This window comes from Streptopelia decaocto (genome assembly GCF_964273445.1).
Source record: "Streptopelia decaocto genome assembly, chromosome: 10".
Classification (NCBI taxonomy): Eukaryota; Metazoa; Chordata; class Aves; order Columbiformes; family Columbidae; genus Streptopelia; species Streptopelia decaocto.
In genome coordinates this window covers 13,797,073-13,824,457 of record NC_138665.1, presented here as the reverse complement: position 1 = coordinate 13,824,457, position 27,385 = coordinate 13,797,073, and the positions used below count along the sequence as shown (strand labels likewise).

The following is a 27,385-nucleotide window of genomic DNA, read 5'->3' as shown; positions in this document are numbered from 1 at the left end:
GCAAACCATCAACACAGCCAAAAAAAATTAAGGCCAAACTTGAAAATACCTTTCCATTTAGACCTAAGGTGCACTGGGACACACACAGCAATTGTGAGAAATGTACATGAAACGGTCCCTAAAAATCTTCAGCTCTTCAAGAAAGAAACTTCCTCTTTCCTCTGTTAGCTCCTCAGCAGCAGCATCTTGGTGCCATGTGGATTTTAAACAGCTAGGCTAAACCCTTCCCACCATAAATTAAACCTTCTTAACGTCTCATGTGTGAATTAATCTTCACATGCTATATGAGACAGAAAAATGCTACCCCTCCCTTTTACAGCAAATGCAATATGCACAGGGAAATGTGGCATCTGCATCATCCAATCTGACCATCAGGTCTGAGATGCCTCAGTTGTCCAGGGCTGCAAATCTTCCCTGCAATGAGCTGAGCACAAACATGGCGGCTTCCAGAGGAAGAAAACACCTCAACATTTGCACAGTATCTACAGAACGGGACTGACGCTCTGTGAATAGAGTGGAGAAAAGTGAGTGATTAGGAATTGTTGGCTATGTGGCAGAGCACAAAACATTTGAAGAGAAGGATCCTGATATCACTGTACAGTTGAAAGCGAAATTGCCCTATTTCACTCTGGATATGAAGAATTTGACTTAGTAATTCCTTGGCTTCCTTTTTTTCCTCTCCTGCTGCTGCACTGTTTCAAGCAAAAAAGCCATAAGATATATTGTGGTTAATGTTCCAGAAAATTTAGGAGACTCTTGGCTCTAAGAGTTTATCTTGTCATACTTTGAAAATAATCACTGTCTCAGTTTTGGTCCCATCTTCACAGTACAAAGCATCTTACAAGAAAACCACTCCTGGGAACTGAATTCTGACTTTGCCTTGTTAAATCTGCTTTTTAATAGATCTTAGAGTGGAATATATTAAAAAAAAACCCTCCTTACCTCATCCTTTTCAAAGTCTTCATCAATTTCAAACACATGGCTTGGAATCTTGTCTGGCCTAAAGGATTTGCTGAAATCACAACACATTTTCATTTTTAATGCCTGGGAAATGAGGGTCCTTCAAGCCAGCATGTGGATGCTGGATCCAGAACCAACAGCCAAACTATGGACTACAGAGTGCAGCAGAACTGTCCTCCTGCAGAAGACAGACTTCAAGAGACCTATAGCCCCTTACAGCTAGAGAAAACTAATTTTTGAGTGCATTTCATGGAAATTAAGCACAGGCAGTATGTAATTAGCTATCTCCATATTAGCTGTCTGATTCTGCAGTTTTTGCTGACTTGTAATTATGCAACACAGAGATGCAGCAGGCTGGTCTATCTTCCATCTTGCTATAAAAGAAGCAAAGTGAAACCGCAAGGTTACTCACAAATTTTAATATGATTTGATCAACAGTGTTGCCCCATTGCTGCCTTCCTTCCATGTGAGATCCTCAGAACAGACCCACTCAGCCAATTAGCAAGAAAAAACATTGTACAAGCTGTCAGCATACGAGCAGTCTGAACAGCGGTCCAGACATGCATGGAGAGCAAGAGCAGAGCAGGCGCCACCACTGAGAAAATAACAATCCAGCAGAAATGTGAGATGCGTACGCCCGTCTGAAAAACCCGATTCACTTTGAGGTTGGAATCACTGGCACAGCCCGGCATTTCAGAGCATATAACTCTCCAGCCAACATTAACAGCAATACTGGATGGGAGTGGTACAACTGTGACAAGGGGCACAAGGAGGATCTGCTCAGCACAGGAACCCCGCGTCTAGCACGCAGAGAACATCAGCCCAGGGGGACAATGAGGCTCCTGATTCGGGATGAGCAGACACTGCCAACACTATTTATCCTGCCACATGCCCAGATTGTAGTCCGTCCTCATCCCAGACGGAGGGGGCTGTTTGCACAGCAGTGGGTAGGACATGAAGTAACAACCCAAGCTGGCAATATTGTCAGCGTTTCCCTGATGGAGCTGAGTGACAACAGCATGATAACGTAAACCTCTGGCTCTTGAGCTTTCAGAGTGACATTCCTCTGGAGGGGAGGCTGCTTGTGGGACAGGCATCAGGAAAAAGGGCAGATTGTTTCTCCTAAGCCTGATCAAATTCCAGCCCTGTGACCACGCATTAGTATTCCAAGCGAGCGGGACACTTACCATGGCAACATCCGGAAGTCTCCTGAGTATTCCTCATACTTGTAGTTTACCACGTGCCAGTCTGAGCTGTAGGTTTTAATGCACTGAAAGGAAAACAATACAGATCTTTGAAAGCTGCACCAAGCAAAATAAAACCATGCACAAGTCTGAAAGGTTGCGGACTGCTGGGTGAGATAAGCACAAGTGGAAAGGGTCTCAACAAGCTGCTTCACTCTTTTTGCAGTGCAATAGGGAATTTCATAAGGAATCTTTTCAGCACAGAGACAAAACCACACAGCATCTGGTCTGCCGCACAGCTACTGGTTTTGTATTTACATTGCTCCGAGGCTTTAAAAAAGTAGTGACTTGAGAAGGAACTGTTTTCCAGAGACCACCAATTTTCTGCCCTCAGAAATGTATTGCCTCTAACTCGACACTGACCATTGCTTGGCATTTAGTTCCACTGCATTTGGCAGGAATGATCCTAGAGAGCAGCACTTTACAGAACAAACGTGGGGCACTCAGGATGCCTGGGGGGCTGGGTAGTCCCCCCTGCCCTGCTGCATGCCCGCACCTTGCAGCTCAGGCAGGCAGTGCAAATCCACACTCCTTGCCTGCTGCCTACAAAACCCACTGGAAAGAAGCACCGCACAAGAGGTGTATACAAGAACTACCTTGTGCAGCCAGCCTGCCAGTGACTGGTGCTTCCCACACAGGAAAAACTAAATGATCTGCAACCTCACAGCCCAGGAGCTGCAGCAGAGGATCTTGCCTAAGGCAGAAATTGCCAAAGACAGACTTTTGCTCCCACCTCTTTGACAAAGAGACTCTGAGCTTTCTTTAGAGCGTCTTCTGGCACTGTAGACTGGACAGTCCTTCTCTGTCGACTGATGACGGAGATCTGCAGGGAAAAGTAGAACATGGTTTCAGTGCTTGATACTTCAGGGCTTGATACTTGCTTAAAATAAATGTGGTAGGCCCAAATCACCAGTGGGACATTTCGGTTTTATGTGTCAGTAATGCAGCCAAAACTAACATGTGGTTAACAGTGGAAATTTTCCAAGGTAAGCGGGACTGGAGATGAGTGAGCCTCAAACATGAGAAAAAGCCAGCACAAACTCACAGATACATCTTCGATGGGAAATATCAGCAGGTCCCGGAGGGGATCACTGTAGATCTGAACTTTGCGTTGAAGGATCACATTCTCATAGTCCAGGGGTTCCACCACTTTAGTTTTTTCCTGCAGGAAAAACAGAAGATGGTAAAATGTGTATATATATATATATGTATATATATACACACACACACACACGTATATATATAATAACTAACATGCTGTTCTTAATTTGGCCTGACAATTTCAAACCATTACCTTGTTACTGATGGACTACTCGTTAATTCGGCCATCTGATATTCACACGATGCAAGTAACAACTGATGTGCTTGTTTCGCAGAGAGGGAAATGAGGGGTTAAGTTACGTGTGCCTGGTAATAAGCTATGGGAAGAGACAAAGCACTGTGCTGCTCTCGTCCAAGCACAGTCTCTAATTTCTTAATGGAGCAAGAAATCCTCCTGGACATGCCACAGCTTTAACAGCTGCAAGCTTCAGCATCTTTATGTTTGAGCAGCTCATCCGTATGGCTGAGAAGAAATACAGCCTCCCACCCTGGCTGTGCTCAGCTCAAAGCTGGTTTTGCTGGAGGAGCTGATGAGAGTCGTGTTCTAAACGTGCTGTTGGCGAGATGAGAGCGAGTCGTCGGCTGTGACCTCCAGAGCAGGGGTCTGACCCCATGGAAGGAAGAGCAGCATCCCTCTGGAGAGGCAGGAAAGCCCTCTCCATAAATCACACCTCAGCCACAGCCAAAGGCTGGAAAAAATCTGGGGCCTGGTTTTGCTCCCACTTACATTTCTGGGAAGCAAGAGGAACTTCTCCAAAATCCTTGGAGTCACGAGTAAAAACTATTAGGAGAACACTATTACATTCACTATCGCAGCACTTTTGTCCATGTTACAAGTCCAGAAAACAGAACTTTAAAAAAATGTGAGAAAAACATGAACTTCTGAAGTTGGAAAATGTCATCTCAGCTGCCCAGCCCTAGACTTCAGATTTCATAAGAAAGAGTCAGGCACTCAGCACTGCAGTTGTGAAAATTAAACTTTACATCAAAACCAAACCCATGACTCTGTATAAATAGGAATTTTCATAATAAATCACATACATACATCACTTGTCCTTTTGTAACAGGCCCTGCTAAAATGGCCAGGACCTGAGCTGCACAGGAATCTCATAAAAGAGACAATCTGAAAAATAAAAGTCTCTAAAATTCAACAGCTAGACAGAGAAAAAGAACCCATTTTCTCTCAGTCTCATGCTCCTTAAGTGCTTAATTGAATTCAGTTAATCATCTGGAACACCAGTCTTATGTCAAGATAACATCACGTGCTTCTGAAAATTTGCCAAGCTTTGCAAATTAATGTGAATTAACAGGACATTCATGAGCTGCTCTCCCATTTGCAGGTCTGAGGCTAAGCATCCCCAAACCTCCGCCACCCCACAAGACCAGGCAGGATCCTACAGACCAGATGTAGGCTCTCTGCTGCCCTGTCCAATTTACTTTTCTCACTGCCAGTCACCGCAGCAATCCCAGCAAAACTCGGCAGCCAAAGCTGATCAAAGCAGCACCATGAGCCCGAGCACTTGCTTACACCAACTCCCCTGGCTTGCCTTGCCCCAGCAGCAGCTATAACAGTAAATTAGATTCCCTCTAAAAGCCTTTCACATCAGTATGGCATTAAATAGTCGCTTTGGGTACACAGAACTCAGGCCTTCTAATTACACAGTATTTTCAGTCCTTGTTTGCAACATGGTCCTGAAACTGGGACTGTTTCTAAAGTTGTTCTTTTTAAAAGTTAGGGGTTTGAAAAAATTTATTTTCTAGCTTTGACATCTCTCATGACCAGCAAGACAAAGTCCCAGCAGTGACCCTTGAGGGATTCGATGAGAATTAAAGTGCAAGGTCTGAAAAGGATCCCACATCCTCACATGAGAAGTTTCAAAACCTGCACAGCACTGTCCACCACAGGTATGCAAAAGCTCCTAAAAATAACTCACTACAGCCCTTCCACTCCTGTGGATTTAGTGATATTGGACAAACCACCGGTGCTGTGATCTGCTTCCCACAAGCCTGTGCTGAGACACACAGCTGATGGTCCAGGGAGCTCCAGGAGAGAGGGACACGCACCTGCAGGGCTGCCGAGAGCTGCCACCCAGATGGGCTTTGCAGCACCCACAGACAGGCATTTCTGCTCCAGAGCTGTTAGAAATGCCATCCCTAGAGCTCTCGTTACCCAAGCTGTGTGATTCCCCTGCTTTAGCACACTGCAGGCCTCCATCACCTGCAGCACCGTGTTACACTGGCTGTGCTTGCACCCAGCACGGTGCAGCCGGGCTGTCACAGGCCATGACAGGAACCACAGCAATGTCTCTGAAGTGAAGGTAAAAGATGTAGGTCAAGCTGCTTGTGACCCAAGCAGCTGCTCACGAAAGGATGTGACCTCCCCTCTGCCTGCCATCGAGCAAACACAGACTCCCCCATCCACCCTGAACCGCACTGGCTGCCCGGCAGGGCCAGGCACGCTCGTGTCCCTGCAAACAGACCTGTGGAGTAAGGAGGGAGCCATCGTAAATATTTTTCACCCTTCGGCCCACCCTCGTGCCCAGTGTCCCAATAGGACTGGAGGTAAATCTTTGAGCCCTGAAAATGAGATTTCGAAGTCTTAGTTTTCCTGACAAGCTTGGTTAAAGCACAGACCTCCCAGCATCCTGGGCTCAGCCTCGCACTGCCCTGTGACTGCTGTCACAACAGCAGATGGTACCACCAAAGTCATTATGAAAGCAGAGGAAAAACTATTATGCTAAAGCAATTAGAGTCTTAGAAACCACAAATTCCTCCACAGGGAAAGCCGATATCCAAGTACAAAGAAATGCTGACAGTCCAGCAACAAAAACAACCGATTTCTGCAGGAAAAAATGAGCAGTGCTGCCAAAGCAACCCTGTGCTCCAGCACACATGCAGCAGCTATTCAAGCAGGGCAGGCAGACAGGTGCACTGTGATGTTCCACAGGTTCCTCCGACCTCTTGTGCAACAGCAGTGTGGGCAGGTTGGGGTGAGCTGCTTCTCCCATAGCCTCCATGGTTCCAGCACCCCGAGAACAGCCGGCAGCAGCTCCCAGCCCAAAGCAGTGCAGCACAGGGATAACAGGGCCTCTGGGAAAGACCTCAGAGTGGAAAAACATAAATAAACACAATTTAAATCAAAAGATAACAGGAGAGCAGTGGACCCTGCCAGTTGAGCCCACTCACCTCTCTTTGAAAAACAACTGGTTCAAGCCCCATGCCTTAGCCTGTTCCCAAAAACACGTTGTTCTTTCTGTCTCTCTGCTTCTGCCCGGAGGATGCTGCTCCCCGGAGCACAGGGACATGTGGACCACGAGGAAAAGGGTCGTCTGCTGTGCTTGAGTCCCCATTCAGACTGGGTCACGAGGCTCCGCTTGGACCATGGCACAGGCAAAACAACAGCTTATCTATTAGAGTAGTGACTCTCCAGCAGCGAGCGAGTTGGCTGGCATTTTAGCAGGAAATTCGGTGAAATGACTTCAAGAGAAACATGCCCACAAACACCAACGCAAGGCTCTGCCTTCAGCCAAGTGCAAGCACAAAGGGCCTGGCACAAGGAAAACCCCCAAGTAAAGGTCCTTGTCCTCAGTGCGCCGCTTGTCCTACTGTCCTCTGCCAGCCTGAGCACAAACCCCCACTGCATAGAAACCACCAGAGAGGGTTTGAAGGAAAGGGTTAGCAAGGGAATTACCCATTAACCAAAAGGAGGGAATCTTAAGAAGTCAGATTAAACTGTCACCTTTCTGTGTCCATTTGCAAAGCTTAAAAAATTCCTTATACTTGCTCTATAAACAATGGCTCACAATGGCAGCTGGAGATACTCATGTGGGGAAGTACAGGAAAGGACACGTTGAACTTTTATTGCCTGAAAAACAGTAGCCACCTGCCTTCTAGTGTTCTGCATTTGTATACCATACAAACGTGCCAATGTTTTTATTATAACTATATGATTAATGTTTTTCTGAGATACTTTTCTCCCAGAATTACAACAGGTATAATCCAAGTGATGTGAATGTACAGAAAAAAAAAAAAAAAAAGGAAAAATGTTTAATTCAAGGACTTTTTAAAAACAGCAACCAAAGGAAAATTATCAGAAAGCTTTTGTATTTTCAGTCCTTTGAGGCTGGCTCTCATTTAAAACAATATTCAGAGCAGAAAATGGCAAACCCAACTGGTTTGGCTCTGCCTTAACCAATGTGTTGGTCCCTTTGCACTAACACAAGCCCTGTGTGGGCAGAAGCCAAGCCCAGAAAAAGAGCTGCACCACGCTCGACTTCGCTTCTCAGGGCACTCAGAGCCAGCACACACACCCGCTGCTCCATCCCCACCCGGCACTGAGAAACTTACGGGTTCATCAGCACTCGGGACTTGGTGTTTTCTCACTTCCTCAGAAACGAAGCTCAACCCAGCACATGCATCATCCACACTCACTCACAAACCAGCTAGAGAGACACAAGCAAGCCGGATACTAAAAGTGCCGGTTCTTCAGAGTAGCTAAAGAAAGAAGAGGAAATAGTCCAAACCACATGTACATGCATATGATTGCCTCAGATTGTACAACTGTTCCCCAAAATTTAACGAGCATTTTACAGCCTATTTACTGCCTCATCTGTTGCAACCCTGTAACGCACTTCTGTGAAAAGCCTGGCAAAGCTCGAGTTTTAAAACAAATGCCAAAGGACCAAGTAGGTGAAATACACTGAAAATAGGAGGCAAAATCAGTCTGGGGAATTAAGAGCTAAATGCGGGAAAAAAAGCAAGTGTACAACTACCCTTTGGACATACTGGGCATGGTCATGTCACTTCTAAGACTGGCAACAGCCCAGGGCAGAGAAGGGACCACTTACCACCACAATGCACAGATACCTCACAGACAGCAAAGAGAATTCCTAATTTTTTATTTTGCTCATGAATTTAAATGGGAACTGAGAAAACTCACTTGGCAAACTGTATGGGTACAGGGAACTGAGGAATTTCTATCCATAGAAAATCTTTTCCAAGGCTAAAGATCCTGGATCAGGGCTCTCTCAAATAGTGTGGTCTTTAACAGTTGTTTGTTTGCTTGCTTTTTAAATAGCGCATTTGTGACTCTTCACTATTTCTGCCTCCAGTTTCTGCACTGCCATCTCATCCCATTTACATGCCCTAACTCAAGCTTGCAGGAAAGCCACTGAGCTTCATTTTTAAAAGCTGAGATTCACACATAATCCATCATTCCAGGAACTTGGGCATGAGAAAGAACAATTAAAAGTGGCAAACCCTGAGCTTGACTATCCAGCACCTGGAGCTGCCATAACCCTGTGCAAAGCTGGAATAAAGTCTCTGCCCCCAAGAAGTTGCATTCAAAAGCACAGGAGAGAGCAGAGGTGGAAACAGAAGTGGGGAAGGAGGGGCAAACGGGGAGACAAGACAGTGTGAGTCAGCACACATGGCAGCAGTCACAACACGACGCAGCCTTGCTGCTGCCAAGAGGTTTGTGGGCTTCTCAGCAAAGCCACATTTTGGGAGGAAGTCAGAAGAGAGGCAATGAAGCAGGTGACAAGGAGCTTGTGCCTGTGAGCCTGCTGCAAACCCAGCTCTTAACTGAGGTAACAGCAGGACCCAGGGCAAGATGCAGAGATGGGCTATGGTAAAACCACAAGGATGAAAAATAGTCAATAAAGCTGCCTATGAACAGGCCCAAACTATTTTTACACTGGCCAGAGAGAAGGAAGTTTAAAAACACAAGACGAATGCCCAGACAGGAATCCTGGCTGTGCTGAAGGCACAAAAATGCTGAGCTTGAGACCACGGGGGAAACATCTGCACGTGGGACAGGGGAGGGAGGTGAGCTGTAGGATGGACATACAAACACACTGAGCATTTTGTGAAATGCCAAGGGAAAAAACCTCCCAAAGAGGAGATGAAGCAGGGAGAGTGAAGGGTGTCAGGAGCTGGTCCAAGGCAATGCAGGGGTGGGTGAGATGGGGGATACAGGTTTTGCTCATCTGGGAATGGGGCTGCACTGGAGGCAGATGAGTGGAGAGGCGATGTGATGGGAAGGGGGGCTTGTGGAAAGGCTGGGGCTGTGTAGCTGCGAGAGGCAGAAGTTGGGGACAGGGAGTCCAAGAGGTAACAGCGGAGTGGGTGTGCACTGCAGACAGGAGAGAGGAGCCCTGTGGGCAACCAAAAATGATGAAGGATGAGGTGAGGAAAAGGGGCTTGAGAAGGAGAGACTGGGTACCAACATGGCTCAGAGCAGTGCCCTGCACAGCTACCCCACGGGTAGCAAATGAGCAACCTCCGAAATAGCACCATAACTGACAGCTCCAATGTGCCTGTCCAGTGGGCACTGCCTGCTGCCAGACAGCCTGTCCTGCACCCCATTCCATGTTCACTCAGACCCTGCATTCCAGAGCAAAGCTGGCAGCACTACCTTGTGTAGCTGCTCATAACACAAAGATGCAAGTGGATGCTCTGTAGCCCAGAGCAGAATCATGAAAGCAGGACACAGGTGTGCACCGACCAGACCAACACGGGAGCAGATCTATGGCACGTCAGACCTCCAAGGGCTCTCCTCTCCCAGCAGCAAACAGGTCCTTCCTCAAGCGGCATGGGGTGCCCAAGGAGTTGTTAGGTGATACCTTCAGCAGGGTACCCCAGCACCTCCTTTCTCCCCTGCAGTGCTCATGCTATAGTCTGGAAGGAAATGTTTCCCCAGCTGCAGCCCAGGCAGGCAGGTTCTGCCTTCCACAGTAAGCTGCAGGACTAACTTTGCTTCTTTTACACCCAGAATTGGGTACATGGGGCTAAGGGAGCCCAGTGGCTGGACAGCACAGCTGCAAGTGCATCATTTCCAGGAGTCTCATTAGATGGGGACCTGGGTGAGAGCCCCCACACTCGCACCTCCATACAGGAGTTATGTGCCAGTTCGCATCATGCTCCAGCTCCTACACATGGTGCAGACAGCACAAGGCAGAGCTCTCAGAGAAATAACAAGCCATGTGGCTGGGAAGGGGAGGATGGGTGCATAGTCTTGGCACCCTGCAAGAAAACACTTGCAGTGAAAATGACTCACGCTTTCCATCCGAAAGTGCAGAGCAAGAGCCTGCCCCCTCACCTGCACTTCCCTCCACCCCGCTCAAGTCCTGTCCAAAAGCATCTCACTGACCCACACCTCCCTCCTCCTGCCTCGATGGCCCCAGGTAGCAGTAGAACCTCATCTGAGCACTAGAAATGGCAGACTGGGTTCTGGGTATTTTGTAAGTCAGATATCTCCTTTTTCAATGGAATGCCCAGTTGTCTAGTGGTAAAGTGTTTGCAGTTATCAGCTGTGTCTCTGAGAGTGGCATAGCACCAATGCAAGATCCCAATTCGGATAAACAGTCAAAAAATTGATGTCAGTGTAGGCATACAAACATTTACCTGTCATTACTGCTTAGGCCTGGCAAATAAAACTAATTCAGGCCTTGAAACATCTTCAAACTGGCATTGAAATTACAGGAAGTCAGGATAATCAATGTATGGCTCTTCATTTCCCTTCCACTTATTTAGAAGCGGACTCCACACTTCACAGCCTTTAGCAGATCACATTTTGAAACTTAGTTCTGCAGCCATGAGGGCCAGGAATGCTGTTTTTTCCTGAACGCTTGAGATTCTTGCATAATCACTTAAGCAAAGGAAACAGCCCTTAGAAAGAAGCTGCATTGCAACGAAGCAGTGAGAGTTCCCAGCCAACCTGTGAGCGGCCCAGGCTGCCGCTCCAGCCCATGTGCACTTCACCTTTGCACACCCCCTCTGAAAATGATGCCCTGCACAAGTGCAGAGTCATTATGTAAAGCACCATCAGGGGCAAGTGGTAGCTGGAGCCATGGCCCATCTCTGGCATAAGCACCCGCTCGAGGTGATCCAGCACCGCTCCTGCACAGGGCAGTGAATTAGGGCAAAAATCTGAGATTGCTTTCAGTACCCCTGTCTTCTGTGTCCTGACCTTCCTGAGGATCGCCAAGTGCTTCTGTGTGAGAAACAGCTCCGTACAGACTGCCACAGCATCTCCAGTCCCCCAGCAACACCTGAAGTCCTGTGTGTCCCTGCCCACACAGGTAAAACCTGGCTCAAATCCAGCCCTTCTGTATGAGGAGCAGAGGGAGGGATCAGCGCATCTCTACGTCAGCCGAGCTGCACCTGCATCCAGCTGAGCATCTGCCGCAGAGCATGAGAGGTATGAAAACACAGCACAGCTTTGATTTTCTCCTCTGAAAATAATAGCGTTAATAGAAATTGGCAAAAGGGTACTGGTTTCCATGGGACAGCTGAATTTCTGCCAGATATGACTTCTCAAAACATTCTGTAAGCACAGGCATGCTAAAAAAGGAAAACAGTAATTACAATGACAATAATACATGTTATTTATATAAGTTCTTAACTGGAGCATCCCAAATTGCTTTTCAGATGTCACTGGTATTTCATCATTTATTTATGTTGTATCAGTTTTATATTTAGCATCCAGCTCCAGAATAGCCAGCTTCAGAACATCTTAAAGCAATTAATCGCACATAAGTAGAACCCCTCCCTTTCCTGCCTGCCCTTAAAAACTTGTTTTTCACTCAAGAAACCACTTGTGCATGGGGCCAAGCCAACTGCGCAGCTCCTCCCAGGAGGCGAGCAGGCGAAACACTCCTTGGCTTCACCGGGGCACAAAGCAAAGCCAGGCAACGGTGAAGCAACTTGCCCAAGCCCATACAGCAAAAAACAGAGCAGGAAGTCATAAGACGGTTTTGGGTTGCCTTGGCAATTGAGTAAACACACCCAGCAATGAAGTCAAACCCCGGAGATATGGGGTGGTTTAACCAGCTCAGGAAGTCAATTGTTCAACCCCCATCCCTGCTCTGGCTTGGGGCTGGAGGCATCAGCTGCAGGTGCAGACGGCTGCAGTGGCTGCAAAGTTAAACTCTGTTCTCCCCAGCGAATGCAGGAGGGCCTGTGGACGGGCTCTGCAGTGATTCAACCTACTCACAGTCAAAACGCTGCTGTCAACAGAAGCACCTCAAAGTTTCTCCCAGATGAAGACGCCCATGCAAGCTCCAGCATTATGCAAAGGGACAAGGGACTGCTCAGGGCTCCCCAGGCACAGAAGAAAAGGCAAAACTGTGAAGAAAAACCTGTCTGAGTTGAATGCAACTTTCCTGGATCATTAAACTGCCACAGAAACTGGCTGTGTGTTAGCAGCTGGGTTTGCCTTAAAACCAGCTTTGTGGGCATTCAGCCCACCCCAGCCAGTATCACCATCTCCCTTCAAGAGATGGAGGCTCGTCTCGCAGCCTCCTACCTTTCCTGTCTACCTTTCCTCCTACCTTTCCTGCCTTTCCTACCTGCCCCATCATAAACCCAGCCCCTGCCAAGCCTCTCACCACCCTGTGCCCTCCACCCCTGTCCAGCTGGCACAACCCTTCCCTCGGGTCCCCACACCCGCCAACCTTGTGTCCCCAAGGGCCAAGCCGTGGAGCCGCAGGCCTGGCAGAGCCCTGGCGGGCAGGGGGCCAGCTGCCATCCCGAGCTGTGGCTTCCTCCAGACCTGCCAGAGATGTGTCCGGCTCAACACAGACACCACAGTGCAGCTCCAATGCACATCCCAGGCTCCTGATTGCTGCCAAAATACAGTTATATATAAGAGCAACGGACAGCACTTTGACATGACCAGGTCCTAATACTGCATAGGAGGGTTGTCATCTTTCTGGCTGCACCTGTGCAGTGTCCCTGACCTGGTGATGGAGGGAACGGGCTGCAGTGAGGATGTCACCCTGCACAGAGCCAGGAGCACGATGATGTAGCAGGGACCACTCTGGATCGAAACAGGCAGGGTCTCCTTCCGCACACTCCTCAGGGACAGCCCTGCGGCAGGAGATATTAATAGGGGAGAGAAAAAATTCCATTTCAGCAAGAAAGAGAGAGGGGTGAGAAATGGGTCAGGAACGAGCAGACCTGACCCCATTAGAGAAGCAGCAGGAGGCAGGGAAAAGCTGTATAGATAAGTCACAGCCGTGTTGAAGCAAAGAGGAGCCAGCAAGGGAGAGCTTTGATTTGTACTTTTTAAGGAAATGAAAGAGAAATAGGGAGATGGTGGCAGGGAAACATACTCCAGCATTTCTAAGATGATAGCAATGCCCACAAAGGCATACGAGACTACCCTTTTCTTCCTTGGACAGAATAGGAGTGAGGAGCCCAATTAACCAGGGAAGCTAAAGCATATGTGTACCCTGAGCCTGGCTGCTGTTCAGCTGCTGTGTGTGACTGTGACTTGCATTCTCAGGTCACAGAAATGTCAAAAGCTTTGTATACCTTTGCATCATTAGAGATAACAAATCAGTGTGCAAAGGGCTGAGTGAAGTGCTGTAAGAACCACCAGGCTACATATATAAAAGGATGATACAATATGCACTAGAGCAGGTAGTCCAGGTTCAAATGTTTCTGGTCCTTGGGGGGGCACTCCACAAAAATCTTTAGATAACTGAAAAGGCTGAAACAAAGCCTGAGAACCATCCCCTCAATGAATTTTGAGTGCACCAAATCCCCAACCGCATTGCTGGCATTAGCTGCAGGCACCACCACCAACCATCTGTTCCAGGCGTTTCGCTGCATTGACGGTGGAAGACTGGGGCAGATGCTGTCAATGCAAGGACACCTGCATTTTCATAACACTATCCCTGGCAAAGAACAAGCCACTCTCAGCCTTGCCCAGAGAATGCTAAAACCCCAACAACATAGCTAGCAAAATGTGATGAGGTATATGCATACCTGTGTAAGGGCTGGATGCTTTACTCCCTTCCTACAGCTTTCCTGTAGTGGGTAGGAGGACACTTAAATGATGCCTTGGGAAGGACAAGATTTAGTGCCCGTCAAAAACTTGTCATAGCCCCTAAAAACCTCAAAAAAATGGACGTATTGACTACAGCTCATCCTATAATACCCGTTCCTCAGTGCACAGGTGTGTGTGGAGAAGCTTCATCTCTTCTGGGCTGGGCAATAGTAGGCGACATGCCAGACATTTGCTAAGTGGCCCCAAATAGCAGCACAGTGTACTCGGGGCCTTGCTCCTCTCCATAAAATGATGCATTTCGTCCCCTGCACAACCAATGTGTGCCCAGGCAGGAGCAAACGCGGCCATTCCCATGGCACGTGCTGCCCAGGGCTGTGCCACAGCACTCAGCCGGCGCTGAGCTAAATTCATCTCCTTACAGCACACCAGCCCCAAGTCAGGAAAGCATGTGATTAATTTCAAGAATGCGTTAAAGTGTTTTCTTGAACAAGCCCTTGTGAGCAATAATCTCTCCACAAGCACTTCCACAGAAGTCACCCGAGCAAGCTGCGGTGGCCGACTCCAGAGGCAGCCTGCCACAGTGGGAAAACCTGCCCTGCTCAACCGACAGCACAACTCCCACCCACTTATGCAGGGGCAGAATTTCCTCCCATGTCTCATATACATCTCTTTTTCTATGAAAATTATGCAAACGCAGCATATTGACTACACCCGAGGGGGAAGGTGCATAAATTCCATGTCTCTCTTGAGCACCGAGATCACTACAAATGCTGCATATAAACAGTCTTCACATTGATCAAAGTGAATTTAGCTTATTAAAAGACGATGCTATGCAGAAAGCTGATTTCCTCTGCATGAGTATAAATTCAGACATTAATAATATAGTTTAAGCTGAAAGAACCCCACAGAAAGTACAAAATGCCTTTTTGCCTCCAGTCAAAACCTTCTTAATATCACTAGTAAGGAGCTTTTTATCTCCTATTTTGCATCTGCCTGAAACTGAGCCACACACACAAGCCCAGCCCAGCCAGGACCAAACAAAACCCATCTTCTCCTGGCACGCTGCCCCCGTCTCACAGCGCGGTTTCAGGGAGCACATCCCACAGCACCACGTAACACAGGAGAGCAGACACTTGGTTTGAATACCTCTGTATGGCAAGAATCAATGAGGTTGTTTGCAAGTAGAGGTTCTCCCACATTGCAACTGCTGGGAGTTCTTGTGCTGGCAGATGAGTGGCTGAGGGCTGTGAGCGTGCCTGGGTGCCACCAAGCTGTGCCTTTGGGTGCCACCAAGCTCTGCCTTGGGGCACGTGGGGATGCACCACAGGGCTGTCTGACACTCAATGTGGACAAATCCTCTAGGGCTGCTGCTTCTCAGATAAGATGCTCTGAGTTTGCATCCTTTGTAAATCTCAATGGCACAGCAGTAAATGTATCTTAAGTTAATCTGTACATATATGAACTAAAAAAAATCCAAGCTATTGTGGGAGACTTAAAATTGCCACCAGATGCCTAGTTTTGGCAGCACTGTAGGAAAATGGATTGTCTGGGTTTTGTCAAGTGCTTGCTCCCCTGATCTCGTGTCTCCCACACATTTTATTTCTCTGTCATAACACAGAGAATGACACCTTTGGAAAACTTGCAACTGGGTTGAGATAGAGCCCTTTCCTTGCAGGGGCCCAGCCACTGCTGAGCATATTGCTCCCAAAGAGAGAGGGGAAACACAGGGAGGCTCTGGCTCAGCCGTGGCCTTACATGCACACAGGGAAACAAGTGACCATCTGCAGCTGATTCGGGCTCTGAGGCAGAAGGTAGAACCTTTGCTATTTTCCTGGCAGTGCCACAAGGCCAAAGATTATAGATCTCATTCCCGTGCATGTGTGCAAAAGCAAAGGTGGAGTGAAGGAGAGGTGCACAGGCATCTCCAACAGACCAGGGGACCATCCACCAGATCACACGTGTGCATCCTCCTGGCGAGGCCTGAGCTCTGTCTTGCAACGCTCCTGCAGCTGCCAGGTCCCACGCCAGCCAGTGCCTCAGTGCAGGTTCCTCCTGGCTGGCCAGGTGACTTTCCCATTGATACTCAGCAACATCCCAAGTGTGGAGAGGATGGGAGGAGGGAGGTTGCACTGAAGGTCTGAGCCAAAAATCACCCGGGTCTATCCACTGCCAAAAATCCCTGGCTGCTCTCCTTGAGGCTCAGCCTAGATATTTCTCCCAGGTACCATCACCACTTTGTGCTCTGGCTCTGAAGTTGCACTTCTAACACATTATTTTATGGTTGCTGCCCAAGGTTTAAGCTGCAGGTAACCTCTTGGTTAAGAATAGTTTAAGTTATCACACTTAGGCTTTGACTGTTCCTCTCCTTAACCTAATCTTACAATTTTCCTTCGTCTTTTAGCATATTATTTATCCCACCTGCCAACTTAAATGCATTTGCTACATTTGTCTGTTTATTTGAACAGTGACCTCATCTGTCAGTTATTCTGCCAAAACTCCATCCATGAGTTACAATGACTAGCACACATCAAGGACCATTCAAAGCTGAAATTGACACCAAGCTGTCCTACAGATTTACAATTGAAAGTGCACAGAGAGAACCAGGGTTCACACATGCTCTGGCTGCCTGTGCAGCCCCTGCTCTCCCAGCTCAGCTCTGCAGGGCTGTGCGTGTTTTCAAGGGATTCCCATTGAACTCTTTTTCCTTGCCAAGACCTCCCCTCTACAGCCTGTCTGTGAAGGTGATATAAGGCCAGAATGACAGCCGGGATGCTGGGAACACCAGTGCAGTAAGAGGAAACAAAAGAGGCCCAAGCGAAAGCAGCATTTCATCCTTCCCCATCCATGGGGACCAACAAGCCCATGAGGTCCCCACCACAGCCCATGCTTACTTTCGCTGCTACAGCTCCAGATTACAGCTCCGCTCATGACAGAAACATCACGGACCGCATCCTAGCAGCTGCTCAAACAGGCAACGGGTTGGACCTGGGTACTCCTGGCCACCTTGGAAAGGGACAGCTGCTGATGTCTGACCACCACCATATGCAACGCTCCCCTTTCACAGGTATGAAAAAGCAAAGCTCTGCCAGAAGTCACCAAACTCCCACCAATTTCATTCCAGCTTTGAGCACCAAAGAGAAGTGTAAATATTCTACTGGTGCTAGACAACCATAAACAGAAAACCAGGAACAGAAACAATATGCCATGAACTTCCCTGCACCTGAAGGACAGCACTTGCAGAGCTGCATCGAACCAGACATCGCACTTGCTCAGGCTGGCTGCGCAGGAGCCCAGTGCTCCTGGCTCGAGATGCATCTCCTTCAACACACAAATTATGGCTCTATACGAGCCGACCGCTTCCATGACACTAAAAGCTCACTGACACGTTTTCATTTATCACTGACTACAAATGGCTTCTTACTCCAGACAGTTCCTTGTCTCAAGGGAGTGCCTTGAATGCCCAAAATGCCAAGCTTAATCTACACACTGGGAGAGCCTTACTGAAGTTGTGTGCTCTGGTACACACAGCATGAACTCCGCTCCCCACTCCTTCATCTCATCCATACTCACCACTGCAGATTCTCATGGTCTCAGCTACAATTTTCCACTTACCAAGCACTAACCTTTGCTCCCCCAGTATCCATCAAGCAGCACCTGTCTCCCAGGGGCACTGGTGAGCTTGGATCTGCCCGAGGGTGGGGCAGAGCTGGGACTGCAGCCTGCTGGCACACACCTGATACCCAGACCTTCAGTCTCCCCCACTCTGCCCGTGGCAAGAAGCGAGTAGACAGGTGGGGGTTGCACTCACTCCATGCTCTGCAGCTGCCCAGCTCATTAGTGCCAAGGCTGAGCCTCGCCTTGGGAGCACAGTCAGAACCTAAGGCTTTTCAGTCTCTCCCTCTCTCCACCATCATTTCATGGGATGCCCTCTCCATTCTCCCGGCAGCCAGCACACCAGCACACAGACATCCCTTCCTCGCAAGGATGATGACCTAGTAGATGGAGAGGAACCACCTTTTTCTTGGAGCAACTCAGAAAGCATGACTCTCCTCCTTAATCACTAAGGGCAGCAAAAGTCCTATAAGCTTATGCCACCTCCTTCCCCGCTCCCTGAACACTGCAGTGTCTTATGGCTCTTCCTTGTGATGCAGAAGGGCTGGGATTTATCCCTTACTGCTGAACTGTCGAAAGCAGGAAACTCTGCCAAGACCTAGGAATCAGAGACACCTGCCCTCACCCTCCTGCAGCACTTGGCTGCAAACACACTGAGCAGCACAGCAACTCCAGGGGATTTGCCTGTCAGAAAGTGAGAGAAGTTGGCAGGGACAGTGTGGACAACGAAACCCTAGAGAGGATCAGAAAGAGTGGCTGCTGATGGGTGCTGGACTCCACTGGCTCCTTTGGGTTGCTGTCAGGGTTTTATTTATTTTCACCTGCAGTCCCACCCATCCCTTCCTTCTCTGACAGGAGGCACCTGGCATCGGTACCAAGTAACCATTTGCCTGTAGGATATCAAAGGTCCTCAGGTCCTACACAAACAATTTCATTTTTAATGAGAGGTTCCATCAGCTTTTACAAAGCATTTGTTCCTATGTATTGTTGATCAAAGAGGGAAAGCTAATCACACTGAAGCCTGTAAGGATCTCTGAACAGCTACATATGGGAAGCAATAACCATGGCACTAGGAAATTAGGCTGATTATCACCATAGCTTTTTTTCAGCTTTAGATATCAGTACATTTACAAGAAAACTCTTTTAAAAAAAGAGTTGTTTAAAAACCTCCATTTATTTAACAGCACACACTGGCAGTAGAGAACTAACAGGAAATATTCATTGAACTTGTACTGCACTTTCTGTATATCCCATTGACTAACCTTCCATCAAAGTCAAGGTCAAAGTTGATTACATGCTAGAGTAATTCAATGAGCAACACTGAAATACGTCCAACAAAGCCCAGGGAAGCTTTGGACCGACCTCAGCCTCCACCCAGGGTACAGCAGCTAACGTCTGCACAGCTGTGAGAACAACAAAGGCAACCTGCTGCAGCATCCCACATGCAGGGATAAAGCACGTGATTGTCACCCCAGACATTTGAGTGTGATTGCTGGGATACATCAGGCTCCTGGCTTATGCCAATGCTCACATCTCCCTCTCACCTTGCCAGCCCATGCCCTTCTCCTGCCCTATTTATTTGCCCATTTTACATTGCTTGCACCCTAAAAAGGGTGAGCTCTGTTACCCGTTTGCTCAGTGTTCTACACAGATACTCGTTAATTCCTGCTCCCATCACACAGGCACTAACTAACCCCAGGCGTGAAAAGTGCCGGCTCCCCGCGATCCTCATGTGTCTGAACGGCCCTCAGCCGGGCACCGTGACGGCAGGTGGCAAGCGGGGTGGAAGATGTGATAGTGTGACACAACACACACGGAGGGGAACCCAAAGAGCGAATTCTGCCCCTGTCCTGTTCTTCCCCATCTCAGCCGCGCCCTGCCCATCCCTTGCCCAGCGCTTCCCAGCCCCTACCCAGCCGTGCCCTGCGCATCCCCCGCTCAGCCCAGCCCCGACCGGGCTCTGCCCCTTCTCCATCCCCTGCCCAGCCCCTTCCTTTTCCTCTTCCCGCACTCTGCGCACCCCCTGCCCAACTCTGCCCCTTCTCCAGCCGCCGCCGCCCGTCCAACCCCGCACGGCCCCTCCCGCGGGCCGGGAGCTGCCCAAGGTACCGCCGGGCCGGGCTGGGCTGGGCTGGGGCTCCCGGCCGCGGCGCCCCCTTCCCCCGAGCTCCGCCGCGCTCACCAGGACGAAGGAGCTCCGCACCGCCTCCGAGACGCTCTGCCGCAGCTCGGCCGCCGTGCCCGGCTTGCTGAGCCGCTTGGTGAACTTCCTCACTTCCGACATGGCGACATGGTCCGCGCCGACCGCTCGGAGCCGCGGGTGCTGCCGCCCTCCCTCCCTCCCTGCCGGCGGGCGCGGCGGGGCCGGGCGGAGCCGCTGGGCGGGGCCGGGGAGGGCTCTGGTCGGTCCGCCCAGACCCCCGGCCCGGCCCCGCTTTGTCCCCGCAGCAGCCGCTGGCCCGTGTGCCGCGCTCTCCCGGACACCCGTCCTGCTCCGCACACAAAGGCCGGGCTGGGGATCTGCGGGGGCGCGCAGCAGACCCAGGGCACTGCCGGACCGTGCCTGCGCCGGGGAGGCGCTCCCTGGCCCCACCAGAGCTGCAGGGGCTGCTCCCTTGGTGGAGCTCCAGGGACGGAACAAGGGCAGAGCGGTGCTGGGGCTCACCCGAAGGCAGCCAACCTCTAGGCGAAGTTACCGGACATTTATAACAACACTGCTCCGAGGAGGCTGGTGGTCTCCATGCAGCTCTGCCCAAGGTGTGTCCTTGCTGTGTTCATGTAAGGCTAAGCTGGATCCAGGACAAGATCTTATTACTAAGCATCTCCAACCTATCGGGTTTGCTAAAGGAAAGCGCTTTGATTATAGAGGCCATGGTCCCATTTGCCTGTCTGACTGCAAAAGCAAGAAGTAAGGATGTGGAAGGAAGGTTCCTTAGGACTGAAATTAATTCTTAGTCCTTGTTGCTTTGTCATTATGCACTGTTTTTAAGAATGTTGATTTTGAAATAATAATGGAACTAGAGAGAGCCATTAATCCTTTATGTTTTATACATTAAAGCCTTACTTTTAAAACCTTTTACTTATTTTGTGTGCTGTGTCCTCGCAGCAAGATACTGAATTAGACAGAGTTGCCATACTCTTAAGGAATTTACACATATTGTGCCATACGGCTGATTAAATATTATCTACAAGGATCTCACTGGAACTATAGGCATGCTGTAAACCACACAACATATAGAGAAATTGTTTCAATTATGAAAGGAAAGCTGTAGGGGATAATGAATACAGCTATTATGATCCAAACCATTCAAAATGTTATTTGTGACTTCTAAAGCATGCAAGCCAGTTATTGTTCTGCTTTTTAGCAGTTCACTGAAGGGGCAGCAGACACCATTTCATATTAAACATTGCTCTGATTTTTTACACCAGAGGCAAAACAAATTTAAAAGTTCATTGCTAATTATAAAACATCTATTAGATGAGGGACGGGGGGGGAAAAAAGAGTTTATGAGCTGAAGAATTAGCTTTTCCACCAACCCAAAGCTTTTCCAAATCTGTCTAAATTAAGAAGCAAAAAAACATTGTGAGGCCCAACTCCAGCTGCAGTGCACTGACGTTCTCCTCCTCATCCCCACACCCATGCCCACTCCTGCAGAGATTTTACCAGCCACTTCGAACCACCACACCACGCAACTCCAGTGATTACACTGCGACGAACTGGGCTATACTCGTAAGTCAAATCATTCAGTCTCATTCACCTGGTTGCAAGAGAACAGGTACTGCAATGATCCCTGTCACAGAATGGGGTAGCCCCATTCATCCCGCCTGCTGGGGAGAGCCCCGGCCCCCGCGGTTCCTCCGAGCAGGCTGGGCACTGCGGGAGAGCACAAGCCAGCACAACACCAGTGACCAGAGGCCGACACTGAGGGCAGTGCCATTTCTGCCTACATTAGGAACAGCTCCGAGAACCAGCGTGTTTGCCAAGGGGCTGAGGAGAAGAGGGCTGTGACAGGTCACTTGACCAGAAATAAAGTCATCCCTAGAGCATCCACCCCTTGTTTATCCAGTCAAGAGCAAAATGTTCCTAGTAGGGTTATGAGCTTGGTTTGGTGCCAGTGAGGGATTGTTTCTGATCAGCTGCTCATCAGCATCCCACTCAACTAAGCTAAGCAGCCATGGAAGACCAGTGAACAGTGAGGCTGTTTTTTGGAGCTGAGCATGAAACCAAAAGGAAAATAGAAGCAATGGGCAGGACACATCACATGAAAACAACATGCAGAAAGCTATGACTCCCTCTCAGGAAAACCAAACATCAGAATAAGAGTCTCAAGCACAAGGAGTACTAAGGCAAGACAACAGCAGCCACAGCATCACTGTGAGAAGATAAGCCCAAGGTCTGCAAAGACTGCGGTTTTCATCTCCTTTTTCATGGGGAAGAAAAGCCAGGAGTGGTTTATCAGCATAAGAAAGGCACCCAGCATGCATGGGCATTCTAGAGATGCTGAGGAATTGCACTGCCTCAGATAACCAAACTTGCTTGAACTCAGCCTGCTGTGGGGAACTCACAGACTCAACTCTGCTAACATCTTCACCCCTTCGTTGACACTAGTGTCTTGAGGTCCCTGATGTCATTTTGATCCCAGGCCTTTTCAAAACACAAGCTTCATTGAAATTGCTTCCACTTTCTTCCCATGTACATGCAGCTTCTCTTTTGCCTTTAGTGGATTCAATCTAGAGCAATGGAGAGCATCAGGCTCTCCAGCTGACATGCTACAGCTGATGGATTGATTGCCCTTTTCCCAGGCACGTGCATTTATCAGAAGCCCAGGATCAGCAGTGAACACCAATTCTTGAGGGAAAGGAAAAGGGAAAAAGAGGTGGGGAGGAAAGGGGGGGAAGGACATGTGCTCAGAAGTCCAGTTGTGGCATCAGGACAGCTGTAAACACTATGCAAGGCTGGATATGGCAAGAGCAGCTGTTGGGACTCCATAGCTACTGCTGTGACTCTGCCTGTGCCATCTGTCCTGTCTCCTGACTCGTGTCACTGCTGCAGGTGACAATGGGACTGTCAATGAGCAGCTACTTATCATTGGCTTCTCTAGGCCTGTGAAGGGAGCATTCTCCAGCTGTACAGCAATAAACTGATGCTTAATTCAAGGCTACAAAGTCCTTGCTGTTAAAGGGCTGCCCTCTGCTGATCCAGCCAGGACTGCACAGGCACAGCTCCCCAAAGGTGGCAGGAATGCCGAGTCCAAGCACTGCCTTCCCCGTCACCACCCAGGTGAGCACTCGGCCCACTCGGCAGGATCAAACACTGCTGCCAGGGCTGCTGTGCTCCTTGCTTCACCTGCCTCAGCTCCTGGGGATGGGAGTCGTGGCAGTCACATTGACCATGGCTGTGGGTGCATCCTGTGAGCTCCCACCAGCACCCACCTTCATGGAAGAGCAGACAAGGGTCTGCAGCCCACTTCAAGGGGCAGAGGTTTGGGTCTGTTCTAGTGTTTGACCACCCCGACGGGAAACAAACAAACAACCAGCAACCCACTTTTTCCTATGTTTAAATGGAATTTCCTACATTTCATTGGTGCCCATTGCTTCTTGTCCTTCCACTGGATACTACCAAGAAGAGTCTGCATCAGTCATCTTTACCCCATCAGGAATTTATACACATGGGTAAGATCCCCCTGAGGTGCCTCTTCTCCAGGCTGAACAGCCCCAGCTCTCAGGCTCTTCCTGTGTGTCAGATGCTTCAAGCCATTTATCACCTGAGTAGCCCTTTACTGGACTCTCCCCAGTATATCCATATGTCTCTTGTACTGGGGTACTCAGTACTGCACGCAGAGGAGGTCATTGAGCTGTAGCCTCATCAGTGCTGAGAGAGGAAAGACCATCTCCTCTGAACTACTGGCAAAGCTCTTCTGCATGCTGGCTGTCTTCTCTGTACCCTGGATTACAGCTAAGCAGATGGGAGTCATGGTATGAAAGTAGAGAATTTGGTTTAAGAAGTAGATCAATATGGTACTGAAGCAGAATCCAGCTTATGAGTACTTGCCTATTTATCCTTCTCTGCTTGAAGTCTTTAAAGATTATTTACAGTAACTGTCACACAAGGGGATTATTAAGATCTCACACAACTCCCATGAGCATCTCTCTGGCCTGGACAAATACAGCAATTAAGAGGAAGATACACACAGCTGCTGGACATCTCACTTGAGGTCAAAATGCCATTGCTGCCTCGTCTCAGCCCAATATTTTACAGGACAAGTCTGTGTGAAAAGGCAGAAGAAAAAAGTGGTAAAATCTCCTTTATATTTGTTTCTTTGTACAGATATGCTAGGCCAGCTGGAAAACAGCATGAAGAGGTCACCATCCTTCAAATAAATCAATTTGGCAGTATGTTCTACAGTATGAAGTACTGCACACAGTTCAGGCCTATATAAGAACCTCTCACCTTTTCAAAAGCTCTGAACTGCTACTGCTCTTGAATATCTGTTTCCAGGCAGGAAAAGCAAGGACCTGCAAAGGCAGCTGTATGAAGAGCTTTTCCTGAGCAAGTACATACTGTAACAGTTAACAAGGCCTCCAACTGCTGAACCCTTTGACTGACAACAGTTTAGAGGAAGCTCCAGTAGTGCTGAGTATGAGAAAATATTGTGCAAGGTCTTCCAGAGATTTCCATGAATTGAAGTCCTGAGGCTAGAAACACTGAAAAGCCAGAGATGAAAATGAAGTGACTGTTAAAGACACCGATCAATACTGATCCCAGCCTTGTGTCAGACCATTTAGCAGTTACTTCCATAAAAACAGAGCCTGTTGAAGAACCGAACAATTCGGACACAAAATCACCTAAGCAAAACCCAGGAGGACTAAAAAAGGCAAAAATGGCATTGGGACATTTAGATATAAAAGCAGAGGAAATAAGTGGAAAAAGAATGAAAGATGACAAGAAAGCACTTACTGTGAGGCTGCTCAAACACCAGGACAGGTTACCTACAGAAACTGTGGAGTGTCCATCCCTGGAGATATTAAAAGCCCAACTGGACACGGTCCTGTGCAACCTGCTCAGACCCCATGGGGGTGGAATAAAGCTCCAGAGGTCTCCCTGAACCTTAAGTAGTGTGTAATTCTGTAACAAGCTGTTTTGATAATCACCGTAATCTAATGACAGCCTTTATTCAGGAGGGTACTTGAATTTTTGCATGAACCCTATAAAAGTCAAAGGAGTTACAGTTATTGGTAGAACAAACTTATCAGCACAGCTCTGAGCATATGCTCGTCACTTACTGTTGTTAAAGAAAAATTTACTGACAGGCTTAAACAAGTGCTCAGGTTCTTTTCTGAATGGTCTTTTGTCTGTTCTTTTGTATGCAGCACTTGGCTTCACTAATTTTTTGTGCTCCATTTACTTAGCATTACATTCTGATCAGATGTACACACAGAAGCTCGAAGCACTCTCACTAAAGCACACACACACAAAAAATCAACAGCTTCTCATCATGTGAACTGAAAAGCCTCCATAACATCTCGTTAGCCGCCCAATACTATTGGCAAAATACAAGGAAAGCTGAAGCAGCAGCTGTAGCCATTAGCATAAGGAACCTGGAAACACAACTCCAGTACCGCATCCTCAGAACCAGTCAACAGTTCCCTACAACCTTCCAGTTTGCTCCCACGTTCACAAAATGAAACAAGACATCCATCATATACGTAACTAAGGAGAGAAGGCACACAGAAAACAGACATTGACAAAATACAAATAAATTTGCATTGCTTGATAATCCAGTAAAAAGCAGCACGCATGTTTTCTTCAGAAGAGAGCAGCTTAGCATTCCCCCACACTCAACAGTTCACTCTTCAGGTTTGAAGATGGCCAGCTTCCAACATTTCCCTGAACACACGTACAGCAAATTGTTAATGGCAGGCAAAAAAAAAGCACACAGCAGCTTCCTGTGTCTGAAAAAAAATCAATTCTGCCCTGTCTATGGCTAACGTCCTTATATTTAATAGTGTTAGCATCACATCAGTGGCTGAGTTCAGCACTGCTTTAAGTTAAAAAAGAAAATCTCAACAACCAAAAAAACCAAATACCCCTTTCCTTTTTAACATGAGAAAAACATGACTTGTGCAGCATTTAAAGATCCAATTTTAGCATTACTCATCTACTTGAACTGTCGTTATTGTCCTCTGCACATGCACTGGGCTTGGTGCCCAGTTCTGTATAGACAAAGGCAGCAGCGAAGCAGCTGTTTCATTCCTGGCTGCTTGCTGCCAGAACCAGCCCACAGGAGCCACTGACAGAGACATGAGGTGTCCAAGGGAAGAGTTCAAGTGATCTACGACACTCCCATCAGCTCGTTTTATTGATTCTTGGGAAGTGATTGAGTTAATTCGGACATCTCCTGTGCCAAGGTCCTGTACAATGGCAATTCCTCACTTCTGCCTCCTGGGAATCCTCAATCATATTCTCTAAGCAGAATTTTGATTAGATAAATATCACCAACTTCTGTTATAGGCCATTGGAAGAAGCAGTCCAGAGAGGACCCCTCCAGCACAAGGGGAAGTGTTCTATGTTAACAGACCCCCAACCCAAGCTTTTCTTGTGTTTGAGGGAACATCACTTCCCAGTGCAAGGGGATACCTGATGTATACACCACAAAGGCATTTGAACAGAACAGGCTCAGCAGAGCAATTGATATTTACGTGAAAAAACAGGGGAACTTAAAGCTCTAGATAAAAGCAGAACCCAGGTGTGTATGGTACCAGACAAACCTTAAGATCCAGCAGTGGGTGAGATTAGACAGGACACAGCACCACTCACAGCAGAGTACCACTTACCTGATGCAGCTTTTGGAAGCAGAGAGAAAGAGGCACTGATTTCTGAAGCACAGTTCAACTGGGGAAAAAGCATAGAGTACCAGAGCACTGCAGAGGAGCACCAGACCTGTGAGTGCTAGAAGCTAACTATCAAGATAAATGGAAGTCAAACATCTTCCTCAAGATCAGCTTTGTTTACTGCCTGCACAAGATCCTGGATCATGAAAAACAACAATAACCTTTTTTTGTTTTTTATGATCACTTGAGTACCTTAACAGGTCCAGCACAACACCTTGAGAGAGCTTCTGGCAGCTACAAGGTAAAACTACAGTTCAGCTTCAGTTTCCAAAGCCATAATCTTTACATCCTAAAAAAACCCAAAACATTCAAGTCACTAGGAAGTTAGGGAGGAGGCTGTTTGTATAGAACATCTAAACGTTTGTAACCAAACATCTAAATGTTTGTAGAGAACATCTAAACGTTGCAGGATCCCCCCTGAAGGCCACTGTGCTGAATTGAGGCCATTTTCCATGCAGCTACATTTTTTTTCTTCTTAGTAGCTAGCATGGTCATTTGTTTTGGATTTAGTTTGAGAATAATGGGATAAAATCCTGGGACAGAGTTGTGTTTTCTTCCAGTAGCTTTCCAGTGTTTGGGGTTTGGTACAAAAAGAAAGTAAGAGCTCACTGATATCCTGGCTGTTGCCACGGGGATGAAGGACTTTTCACCAGTCCAGCTGTAGGTGCAAGACAGCAGCTGGGAGGGAACATTACACACCCAGATTGACATCCAGGTCGCTCAGTGAAGTATTCCATACCATCAACATCACATGCCATATGTAAGCAGGAAGTTGCTGGGG

General features: G+C 48.1%; 1 protein-coding gene across 3 annotated transcripts in view; it reads right to left on the bottom strand.

Moving 5' to 3' along the window:
- The window catches only part of DOCK11 (dedicator of cytokinesis 11), an 83,595-nt gene extending 62,883 nt beyond the window's left edge, over positions 1-20,712 (bottom strand). For all 3 annotated transcript variants that reach the window (XR_014185006.1, XM_082062111.1, XM_082062112.1), the window contains exons 1-5: positions 19,895-20,712; positions 3,250-3,366; positions 2,938-3,027; positions 2,148-2,230; positions 943-1,012 (exon numbers count right to left, since the gene is read on the bottom strand). Coding sequence is in view for 2 of the 3 variants with exons in the window: in XM_082062111.1 (XP_081918237.1) it covers positions 943-1,012; positions 2,148-2,230; positions 2,938-3,027; positions 3,250-3,366; positions 19,895-19,996 (462 nt within the window). In the remaining variant the exon portion in view is untranslated. The remainder of the gene's footprint in view (positions 1-942; positions 1,013-2,147; positions 2,231-2,937; positions 3,028-3,249; positions 3,367-19,894) is intronic.
- Positions 20,713-27,385: the final 6,673 nt, after the last annotated feature.